Source organism: Anser brachyrhynchus (assembly GCF_964034855.1).
Source record: "Anser brachyrhynchus genome assembly, contig: SCAFFOLD_173, whole genome shotgun sequence".
Classification (NCBI taxonomy): Eukaryota; Metazoa; Chordata; class Aves; order Anseriformes; family Anatidae; genus Anser; species Anser brachyrhynchus.
In genome coordinates, this window is record NW_027664135.1 from 131,744 (window position 1) to 143,311 (window position 11,568).

Here is an 11,568-nt window from a genome sequence, read left to right on the forward strand (position 1 = left end):
CTAATGCTCCTCAGTCACCTGAGATGTCCCAGCCCCATGCTTGCTTGCTTCCTCAATTTAACTCTCTGTTCTAGAAATGAACTCCACACCCTCTTTCCTCTGCTGCCCTAACATAACGTTCAAATGGCTCCATCTCTGCACGGCCACTCCATGCTCTTTCAGACCTTCTTCTTGCCTGTAACACACTCACTGCTCTGCACACCCCCATCTTGCCCTGATGTCCCCCATGTCTCACCAACCTTCCCCTCTTCCCCTGAAGGAGTGGGACCTCACCTCAGGAGGTTTTTGCATGGATGTGCTTATTAAAACCTTCATGGCTCCTTTCCAGAGCTCAGAGGGCATGTTCCTGTCTGTAATACATCTTTGATCTGTCCAGACAGAGTTAATACTATTCATATTACCTGTACGGTGCAGTGTTTTGGTTTTCTAACCTGTGCTGATAACACACCGGTGATCTATCTATTGCTGAGCAGCTCTTACAGACCTACAAGGACTTCTTTCTTTGTCACTCTGCCCCCACCAGCAAGTCTGGTAGTTGATAAGGCACTGGGTGGAGGTGGGGATACAGCCAGGACAAATGACCAGAGGGAAGTTCGTGCCACATTATATCATGTTCAGCAATAAAACTGTGGCAGTCTTTCCAAGGAAATTGCTGCTCAGAGACTGGCTGGGACTCAATCTGCTGGTGGGAGGTGGTTTGTGATTGCTTTTTCATAATCCTTTTCCTTTCCTCTTTCCTCTTTCCTTCTCCTTCTCCTTCATCCAGTGGGTGCTTAGTGGCTGTCTGGGGCCAACAAGGAGGAGGCTGACTATGGTCCAAGGAAGCAGAGGCCAGTTAAATTCTAGGATCCCTGGTCTCCAGTCCTGGACATCCCCACCACCTCTCCCCAGGCCACCATGAGAGTCCTGGCCCAGTGACACAGCAGCCTGCCCTGAGCGGATGCCTTCAGAAATAGGTTTCTCTTTGTCACTTTTTCCTCTCCGCAGGCACAGAATGCTCCTTTGCTCTTGTTCAGGGACATCCCAGCTCCCCAGATAGCCGTTCCCAGAGGAGTATGTCCATATGGCCTGAACCCCCCCTGGTTCCTTCCCCATACTCCTATCAGGACCACAGTCTGGTGGTGCTGTGCTGCAGAGCGAGGGCTGTGGTGCCCTGGGGCCACAGGGTGACCCTGCACTGGCTGTACTGGTCAGGGTGGGAAGCAGACTCAGCCAGATGGAAATCACTCCTGCTATGCCCCTTTTCATCTTCCACGATGGCTCAGCAGCCCAGGGTGTTGCTTGGCAGGACCATGGGGTATGTCTAATGACACAAGAGGCAGGCGAGTTCTGCACTAGATCTAGTCTGTGGAGTTTGAAAGGTGGTATCCTGAATTACCCTTTGGTCTTATGTGTCCCCTTTGGTCTTATGTGCCCTTGCCTGCTGGTTCCTCGTGCCCTGTCCTGGCATTGTAGAGCCCTCATTAGCCTGTGAGCTCCTCAGGTTCACCTTTCCTTTGGGGCACTCCACCTTAGATGGTCACTTATTCTGTGGAGTGCCACTCACCGCCCACCCAGATCTGCATGTTGTCCCTAGAGGTCCTCTGATATCTCCTGGCAGCTTCAGACACCTTTCCAGGATGGCATCTGCCAGCAGCCCTACTGCAGGGAGGACAGAACTTGGCATATACGTCAAAGACCATCGCCTGGTTTTGGCTAGGATAGAGTTAATTTTCCTCCTCGTAGCTGGTATGGTGTTGTGTTTGGGATTTAGGATGACAATAATGTTGATAACACCCTGATGTTATCAGTGAAAATGAGAGCATCAACGAAATGAGAGCAGTATTGACAAGACCACATACTGCTGCAGTCCTTGGCCATGGCTCCAGGGAAGCAGCAGCCCCAGATGGAAGGCAGCAGAGAGGGAGAACCCACTGGGCAGTGAGAGGCAACTCTGAAGGCCACCTGGGCAGCTCCTCCCTGTTCCAGCTGAGCTCAGAGCCCCTCAGCCCCTCCTGAACGCTGGGGCTGCTCCCCAGCTCCAGAGGAGATGGGAAGAGGTGGAAGGTAAAACTGATCATTTTCTCCTGGTTTCTGTAGTTTTCCAAGCAGCCTGGTTCCTTATGTATATAAGGTTAGCTGCTCAGGAAAAATGCCACAGGTATAAGGATAAGGATGAAGTTAGATGATTAATATTATTTAATTGGAATTACTAGTCATAGGTATAACAAAGAAGGAACAACAACAATAAAATAAAATAAAATAAAATTTAAAAAAAAAGGTGGGATTTTTGTGAATTCCTGGAAATCATAAGAGGCTGATGGGCACCTTAGTGACCCTGAACTAGCATTTGTTCCAATATTGTCTGCAGAGCTTCGTTGAGCATCTTGTTCCTCATGCTGTAGATGAGAGGATTCACTGCTGGAGGCACCACCACATACAGCACAGTCACAAACAGATCCAGGGATGGGGAGGAGATGGAGGGGGGCTTCAGATAGGAAAACATGCCAGTGCTGACAAACAAGGAGACCACGACCAAGTGAGGGAGGCACATGGAAAAGACTTTGTGCCGTCCCTGCTGTGAGGGGATCCTCAGCACGGCCCTGAAGATCTGCACATAGGAGAGCACAATGAAAATAAAACACCCAAAGGCTAAACATCCACTAGCCACAAGAAGCCCAGCTTCTCTCATGTAGGAGTCTGAGCAGGAGAGCTTGAGGATCTGGGGGATTTCACAGAAGAACTGGTCCACAGCATTGCCATGGCAGAGAGGAAGAGAAAATGTATTGGCAGTGTGCAGGACAGCATTGATAAACCCATAGCCCCAGGCAGCTGCTGCCATGGTGGCACAGGCTCTGCTGCCCAGGAGAGTCCCGTAGTGCAGGGGCTTGCAGATGGCCACGTAGCGGTCGTAGGCCATGATGGTGAGGAGACAACACTCTGCTGTGATGAAGAAAGGAAGCAGTAAGATCTGTGCAGCACATCCTGCATAGGAGATGGCCCTGGTGTCTCTCAGGGAATTGACCATGGATTTGGGGAGAGTGGTGGAGATGGATCCCATGTCAAGGAGGGCGAGGTTGAGGAGGAAGAAGTACATGGGGGTGTGGAGGCGGTGGTCGCAGGCTACGGCAGTGAGGATGAGGCCGTTGCCCAGGAGGGCAGCCAGGTAGATGCCCAGGAAGAGCCCGAAGTGCAGGAGCTGCAGCTCCCGCGTGTCTGCGAATGCCAGCAGGAGGAACTCGGTGATGGAGCTGCTGTTGGGCATCTGCTGCCTGTGGGTATGGGGGTTTGTACAATGTCAAAAAGTCAGTGCGAAGTGTGGACAGGCTTCTGTGAGGAAAAATTCCTCCACTTCTTACAGACCCCACCCGCACAGTCTCTGTCCTCCAGGAGCACCTCCATTCAGATCCCTGGTTCAGCTCTGTCTTATTGCTTGCTGGGTGTGCAATGGAGAGCAGGGGACTCTGCTGTGGGCTCCGGAGGAGTCAGTATTGTTGTGCAGCGTCAGGTAAATTGGAACCAGGAATCACCTCTAGTTAAATCACGGTATCCAAGAGCGTCTCCCACCTCACCAGATTGCAGAACAAAGCTGTGGGTATTTAATTTGGTTTATTTTGTTCCTGTTGCCTCCATAACACCTGAGAAGTGTTTCTTGCAGGTAGACATCCTTGGCATTACCACCGTACTCCAAGTGCTGTATGGAGAGACGTGGGAGGCAAAAGGATAGATCCTTGGTGCAGAGGGACTATAGCCACTATGTCCATCAGTCTAGCTCTCAACTGCCCTGTGTTGGCAACTCTTTGAGCTTGAGGATGATCAAACTGAGATATTCCCCTGAAATGAAATTTGGCACTGCTGAGAGCAGAGGAATCCAATTTCATAGAGCAGTTCTTCAAAAACCCCTCCCTAGTGGAAACCTGTGTACTTCCGTGTGTCCAAAAATTAGGGTGTCCTTGAGATAATGTCAGCTTCATCCCCACCCAAGTGACTGCATTGCTGAACCCCACAGGTCAGAAGGGGGTTTGAGCACCCTGTTCCCATGGACACATCTGTATGGCAGGATTGTATGGGTTGAGCCCCCCCCATCCCACCTGAGAAGAACAGCACCTGCAGAGCTGGGTGGAGAGACAAGGAAAGCTGTCATGATCCTCCTGCCAGGGAGGGACAGATGGACACTCAGGAGAGCCTCCTCTCCCGCCCTGGACCCTATGGCCTTAAGGGGTCTCTACTGGGTAGAAGAGGAGACCCAGCAGTTTGTCTGGAGAAAGGCATGTTCACTGAAGGCTGACTGGGGGGTCCCCAACTCCCCCCTCCCAGCCTGGGAGCCCCGGGGCATCATGGTGTGTGCAGGTACTTAGGAGGCTGGAAAGCTGATTCCTGCTGCCTAAAAGCCATGTGGGACTGGTATTTGATGCTTAGAGACTGAGGTGCCTGTCAGTGAAACAGATTTCAACTTTTAATCCCTTCTTAAAAATTCTAACGTGTCACCGTCCCCAACTATGTGTAGAAAACTGACAGGTCCTCCCCATGGAGAGATGTGCCAGGTCTAGGAGACACTTCAAGGAACTGCATTTTCTGTGGCAAGAGACTTACCATGTAAAGGTCTGTGAAGATTCCTCCTGCGATGAGCTTATCCCTGCTCTCACCATCCTGACTGCCTTTATTCCCCTTCTGCCTTGCTCATCTTCCCTCTGTGCCTGCAGGCAGTGCCTCCAGCCCTGCTGTGCCGTGCAGAGGAGCTGCTCCTGGGCAGAGCTGTCTCTCTGCAGCGCTGCCCACTTGCCAGGAGCTCCCTTGGTCCCAGGAGCCTGACTCAGCTCAGCAGCAGAGACCCAGCCCAAAGCATCTCTTTTTCTGCCACTATTGGTCCATGGAGATGTCTCTGGGGCTCCAGGAGAAACCATTGTGAAAGACACTGACATAACCACTTATCTCAGCTGGGGAGAGACATTTCTTTCATGCAGTGTCACTGCTTATATCTCACGAAGAATTATGTTTAAGAATCATCTTTCCTAGGAGGGATCTCCTTTACTGCTGCTGAGGAAAGAGATTCAACTGAGTCAAAAAAAGCATTTCATTCTGGGCTTGCCATTCTGGAGGTGGAAGGAGACAGCTCTCTCTTATGCACCCCACAAGCCCTCAGAGTGGGATTCCTCTTGCCCCAATTCAGGCAAGCATGAAATAAGTACTTGCATTTGAGCTCCTTGTCTCATCTCCCATGCTAATTAATGGTGATGGAGAGTAGGGCCAGTTGTTCTGATGCAAACACCTGGTAACATTTGTGGAGCCAGTATTGGTTCAAGGCACGTGCAGGTAATTAAGAGATAAGGGATCATTATTAAGTATGAAAGAGATTTCCTTTGGCCAACTGAAATAGATGATGCCCATGTTTAGGACAAGTGAATCTTGCCTTGTTTGTTATTTTCTGGGTAGCATAGGCAGTTGTCATGGTTTTGGCATGATTATTGTCAAATTACCTTTATAGAGGCTCATATGACGTTACATTTTGGATTTTTGATGAAAATAGCAATGATAACACACTGATGTGTTACAGCAGTGCTCACACAGAGCCAAGGACTTTTCTGCTTCTCCTGCTGCCCTACCAGCGAGGAGGCTGGGGGTGCACCAGAAGCTGGGAGGGGACAGAGCCAGGAGCTGACCTGGGCTGACCAAAGTCAGTCCATACCATGCGACATCATGCTCAGCAATAAAAGCTGGGGTAAAGGAGGAAGGGGGCACACTAGGAATGATGGCATTTGTCCTCCAAGAAACCATTACAGGTGACGAGCCTGGCTTTCCTGGAAGTGGCTGAACATCTGCCTGCCAATGGGAAGTAGCGAATGAATTCTTTGTTTTGCTTTGCTTGTGTGCGTGGATTTTGCTTTGCCTAGTGAACTGTCTGTATCTGAACCCATGTGTTCTCACACTTTTACCTTTCTGATTTTCTCCCCATCCCACCTGGGATGAGTGGGTGAGTGGCTGTGCGATGCTCAGCTGCCTTCTGGTGCTAAACCAAAACAGTTCTTTGGGGCACAAAGGGTTCGGACAATGACAGATTTGAGTGTGGAGACCAAATTTATCGATGTCATAGTGGTTTGGCTGCTAATTGGCAGTCTCCTGTGTTTGCCACAGGGCTTCCATGCCTTTCTGTATGTATATGAGATTCCAGTGCTTTTTAGTGGCTGCTTTTGAATCTGCTGTTTGTTCTACTCCTTCTCATCTTTCTTTGCTGTGCCTGGGAACATTCTCATAAGAGCCACGGCCATGTGCCCGGACTGGTGGATGGCCAGGGCACTGCTGCTGTTCCTGTGCTGCTTGTACTGGACAGGCTGGAACTCCAGTGTGAACTTGAGTCAGAGGAACTGTGACCTGTGGGTGATTCCACATGGCAGCACGCACAACCCAAAGCATCTGTGTCCATGGACAAGTCCACTCCAGAGCAAAGTATGCCTCGAGGCATCTGTGGCCATGGAGAAGTCCATGTCGTAGTAGGTACACCTTGCAGTGTCTGTGCCCGTGCATAAGGCCATGGCAGAAGACCTCAGAGCATCTGTGGCCATGGGTAAGTCCTCAACACAGCAGGTAGACTTCTGAAGGGACTGTGGCTTATGGATAAGGCCATGCCGGAGGAGGTACACCTCTAAGAGGCTGTGGCCAATAGACACTGGATGGAGCAGGGGTGATGGGAGGAGGTCATTGCAATGTTAAATTCTGTAGCCTGGTCTGAAGGGACCAGGGATGGAGATTATGACGGATGTACTTTCAAATTGTTGTAACTCGTGATCGGAGTTGCATGTTATAGGAAGTCCAACAGCAGAAATGACTGGAAATTACAGAGTATGAACAAGATGCACTTTAAGTAAAATCACTGAATATCCCAAGTTGGAAGGGACCCATAAGGACCATTGAGTCCAACTCCTGGCTCCACACAGGTCTACCCAGAAATTCAGACCGTATGACTAAAAGCACAGGGCAAACGCTTCTTAAACTCTGACAGGCTTGGTGCCGTGACCATGTCCCTGGGGAGCCTGTTCCCATGTGCAACCACCCTTCTCGGTGAAGAACCTCTTCATGATATCCTGCCTGAACCTCCCCTGTCGACCTTAAAGACCATCTAGTTACATACCCCTGCCATAGGCAGGGATGCCACCCACTAGATCAGGATGCCCAGAGCCTTGTCCAACCTAGCCATGAACACCTCCAGGGATGGAGCATCCACAACTTCTCTGGGCAACCTGTTCCAGTGCCTCACCACCCTCCAAGTAAAGAATTTCCTCCTAATATCTAATCTAAATCTCCCTTCTTTTAGTTTAAAACCATTCCCTGTCATTATCTGATTGAGCAAAGAGTCACTCTCCATCTAAATACCCTTTAAGTACTGAAAAGCTGCAATGGGGTCACCCCGAAGCCTTCTCTTCTCCAGGCTGAACATCCCCAGCTCTCAGCTTTTCTCCATAGGAGAGGTGCTCCACTCCTCTGATCATCTTCGTGGAACTCCTCTGGACCCGTTCTAACAGGTCCGCATCCTTCTTGTACTGGGGGATCCTGACCTGGACTTCAGGTGGGGTCTCACAAGAGCAGAGCAGAGCGGGACAATCCCCTCCCTTCACCTGCTGGTCACCCCTCTGTTGATGCTGCTCAGGATGCAGTTGCCCTTCTGGACTTCAAGCACTCACTGCTGGCTCATGTCGAGCTTTTCATCTACCAGAACCCCCAAGTCCTTCTCCTCAGGGCTGCTCTCGATGAGCCCTTCACCCAGCCTGTCCTCATGTCTGGGATTGCCCTGTTCTTGCACTCCACTCAGCCTTTAACACCTCTCTCCTTCTTGCCCCCTCATCTCCTGCAGGCAGTGCCCCCAGCCCTGCTGCGTGGTGCAGAGGAGCTGCTGCTGGGCAAAGCATCCCAGGAGCCCAGCCCAACTCAGGAGCAGAGGACCATGACATGACTTTCACTGTATCACCACCCCCCTCAGGCATTTATCTGGCCTCTCCTCGAGCGTGCACAAAATACTCTTGTCTAACCTTCCACGGTAAATAATAGATATTGTAGAGTAGAAGTGAGCTGATCAAACACAAACTCAGTGCCAGAGGTGATCCAAGATATTTGCAGGTATCTGCAAGCTCTAATGCAGTATTTTTGGGAGTCAGGGCAGCATCTGGGGCCTGGTGGGAAATCCCTTTGGCAGGTGAAATGGAAGCAGATGCACACATGTAGGACAACTGAACCTTCTCCCTGCTTGTTATATTCAGGGCAGCCTGTGGAGGTATTTAGCTGAGGAAATGGAGTCATGTGCCTTAGGTAGAGGTAAGTCTATGTTTCTTCACTGTGGGCTGTACATTTAACATGTCCTTTAAATTGGATTTAAGCTAGATTTAAACTAGATTTGAAGGGGGAAAGGGATAAAATCAGGCTTACCAGTCATAATCTATGGGATGGCACACCAGAATTTGAGGGACTGTGTGCTAGTGTGGTCCTTCAATCTGCTCCACAAGGTGCTGGGTACAATAAATTACAATTGAAATGTTTCTGCACCAATGTACACAGCATGACAAACAAGCAAGAGGAGCTAGAAACTTTGGCTCAGTCCCCCACTTGCAAAATCATTGCCATAAACAAAACTTGGTGGGAAGAGTTCTGTGACTGATTGTTGTGGCTTAACCTGCCAGGGAGCTCAGCACCACTCAATCCCCCTCATTGGGATCAGGGAAAGAATCAGAAAAAAAAAGGTAAAACTCATAGGTTGAAATAAAGACCGTTTAATAGGACAGAAAAAAAGAAGGGATAATAATAATAATAATAATGATAAAAGAATATACAGTACAACTGAATTGCTTACCAGCCACTGACCAATGCCCAGTCCATCCCTGAGCAGTGGCAGCCCCCCAGACAACTCCCCCCAGAGAAGCTAAGTCATTGACTTAGTAAAAGCTCTGCTCTGCAGCAAAGAAAATGTCATTGAGTTATCTGCATTATTCTCATCCTAAATCCAAAATACGGCACCATACCAGCTACTAGGAAGAAAACTAACTCTATCCCAGCTGAAACCAGGACAATGGTATGCTGCAGTGGATGGTTATAGCCTCTTCAGGAGAAATAAGCAGGGCAGACAGGTGGTGGGGTGGCACTGTATGTAATGGAGGGGCTGGACTGTACAGGGCTTGCAGTTGGTGATGATATGGTTGAGAGCCTCTGGGTAAGGACTAAGGGAAAAGCAAATAAAGCATGTGGTGTTGTGGGAGTCTACTATAGGCCACTCAGCCAGCATGATGACAATCAGAAAATTATTCTATAGGAAATGAGGGGAAATCTGTAGATCAGCTGCCTTTGTCCTTATGGGTGACTTCAACTTGCCAGATGTTAACTGGGAATACCATACAGCTGATACAAACTGGTCCAGGAAATTTCTAATTCACACTGATAACTTCTTGGTACAGATATTAAGGGAGATGACTAGGAAAGGTGCCCTCCTGTATGTGTTGCTTTTAAATAGAGATGGTCTCATGGGTGAAGTGGTGATTAGTGTCTGTCTTGGCCACAGTAAGAGTGAAGCAGTCAACTTTAAAATCTTTGGTGGTTGAAGAAAAACTGCCACCAAAACATTGACCTTGGATATTGGGAGAGCAGATTTCCGGCTGCTCAGAGAAGTAGTTAGTAAGGTCTGCTGGGAATCTACTTTTAAAGGTGTTGGGGGTCATCTGTGCTGGTCGCTATGGAAGGAAAGCAAACAAAGACAAAACGAAGAAAAAATGGGAAGAAAAGAAAAAAACTATGGACAAAGACAGTCCTGGGTTTTCATGTGAAATTCTGGGAATCATATGAGCAGCAGAGTACTTTATTAACACTGAAATACTGTACATTCCCTCGTTTTCTTCAGGGCATCCTTGATCTCCTGGTTCCTCATGCTGTAGATGAGGGGGTTCAGTGCTGGAGGCACCACCGAGTACAGAACTGCCATCACCAGGTCCAGGGATGGGGAGGGGACGGAGGGGGGCTTCAGGTAGGAAAACATGCCAGTGCTGACAAACAGGGAGACCACAGCCAGGTGAGGGAGGCACGTGGAAAAAGCTTTGTGCCGTCCCTGTTGTGAGGGGATCCTCAGCACGGCCCTGAAGATCTGCACATAGGACACCAGGATGAAAATAAAACATACAAAGTCGACAAGGACACTAATCACAAGAAGTCCAGCTTCTCTGAGGTAGGAGTCTGAGCAGGAGAGCTTGAGGATCTGGGGGATTTCACAGAAAAATTGATCCACAGCATTGCCTTGGCAGAGAGGAAGAGAAAACGTATTGGCAGTGTGCAGGAGAGCATTGAGAACCCCACTGCCCCAGGCAGCTGCTGCCATGGTGGCACAGGCTCTGCTGCCCAGGAGGGTCCCGTAGTGCAGGGGCTTGCAGATGGCCACGTAGCGGTCGTAGGCCATGATGGTGAGGAGACAACACTCTGCTGTGATGAAGAAGGCAAAGAGAAAGACCTGGGCAGTGCATCCAGAGTAGGAAATAGCCCTGGTGTCCCTCAGGGAGTTGACCATGGCTTTGGGGAGAGTGGTGGAGATGCAGCCCAGGTCGAGGAGGGCAAGGTTGAGGAGGAAGAAGTACATGGGGGTGTGGAGGCGGTGGTCGCAGGCTACGGCGGTGAGGATGAGGCCGTTGCCCAGGAGGGCAGCCAGGTAGATGCCCAGGAAGAGCCCGAAGTGCAGGAGCTGCAGCTCCCGCGTGTCTGCGAATGCCAGCAGGAGGAACTTGGTGATGGAGCTGCTGTTGGACATTTGCTGTTTCTGACCATGGGTGCCTGTCCAAGGAGGAAAAGTCAATGACAAGTGAGGACAGACTAATCCATTTCTCACAGCCTCTGTCCTTTCAGGAAGAACTTCATCCAACTGCCTGGATGGAGTTCTGAATTATTGCTTCCTGAGGGTGCAGTGGTGAGTAGGGGACTCTGCTGTGGGCTCTAGAGAAGTCCATCCTGCTTTGCAGCAAGAACATTGGAGCCGGGAGTGATTTCTGGTTAAATACACTTATGACATCAAAGACCTTTGCAGTATTGCTGCTCCCAACTCACCAGACTGCAGATCTACGCTGTGGGGACTATGTTTTGTTTCTTTTGTTCCTGTTGCCCTGGTCAAACCTGAGGAGTGTTTTTTGCAGGTAGACATCCTTGGCATTTCCACCATGCTGCTGCAAGTGCTATATTAGTATTCCTGGGAGGCAATGGGACAGAATCTTAGTGCAGAGTGAGGAGAGTCTCCCCATCTGTCTTGGTCTCAACTGCCTTGTGCTGGCAACTCTTTAAGCTAGTTCATGATCACACTCAGGTGTTCCCCTGAAAGGGAATTAGGCAGTGATGGGAGCTGTGCAATTTTAAATAGCATTTCTTCAAAATTCTCCTTAATAGAAAGTCAGCTTCATCCCCAACCCAAGGACTGCATTGCTGAGCCCCACAGGTTAGAAGGGAACTTGGACACCTTGATTGCATGGACACTTCTGTATGGCAGGACCTGCAAGATGCATGCCTGAGCTGCAGCTGAGCTTCTCTGTCCCCAGACAATCTGAGGAGAACAGCAGCAGGACAACTGAGTGGAGAGAGAAG

At 49.8% G+C, this 11,568-nt stretch overlaps 2 protein-coding genes across 2 annotated transcripts; both read right to left on the reverse strand.

The window, feature by feature from the left end:
* Positions 1 to 2,308: 2,308 nt before the first annotated feature.
* Positions 2,309 to 3,337, reverse strand: LOC308186227 (olfactory receptor 14C36-like; the record flags this gene model as incomplete). The annotated part of the gene is made up of 1 exon (XM_080608346.1): positions 2,309 to 3,337. Exon 1 carries the CDS (start codon positions 3,242 to 3,244, stop codon positions 2,309 to 2,311), a length of 936 nt encoding a protein of 311 aa, XP_080464472.1. The 5' UTR covers positions 3,245 to 3,337.
* Positions 3,338 to 9,589: 6,252 nt separating this feature from the next.
* On the reverse strand, positions 9,590 to 11,224 carry LOC308186220 (olfactory receptor 14C36-like). The gene has a single exon (XM_080608341.1). It carries the CDS (start codon positions 10,745 to 10,747, stop codon positions 9,815 to 9,817), a length of 933 nt encoding a protein of 310 aa, XP_080464467.1. The 5' UTR covers positions 10,748 to 11,224; the 3' UTR covers positions 9,590 to 9,814.
* Between the last annotated feature and the right edge of the window lie 344 nt (positions 11,225 to 11,568).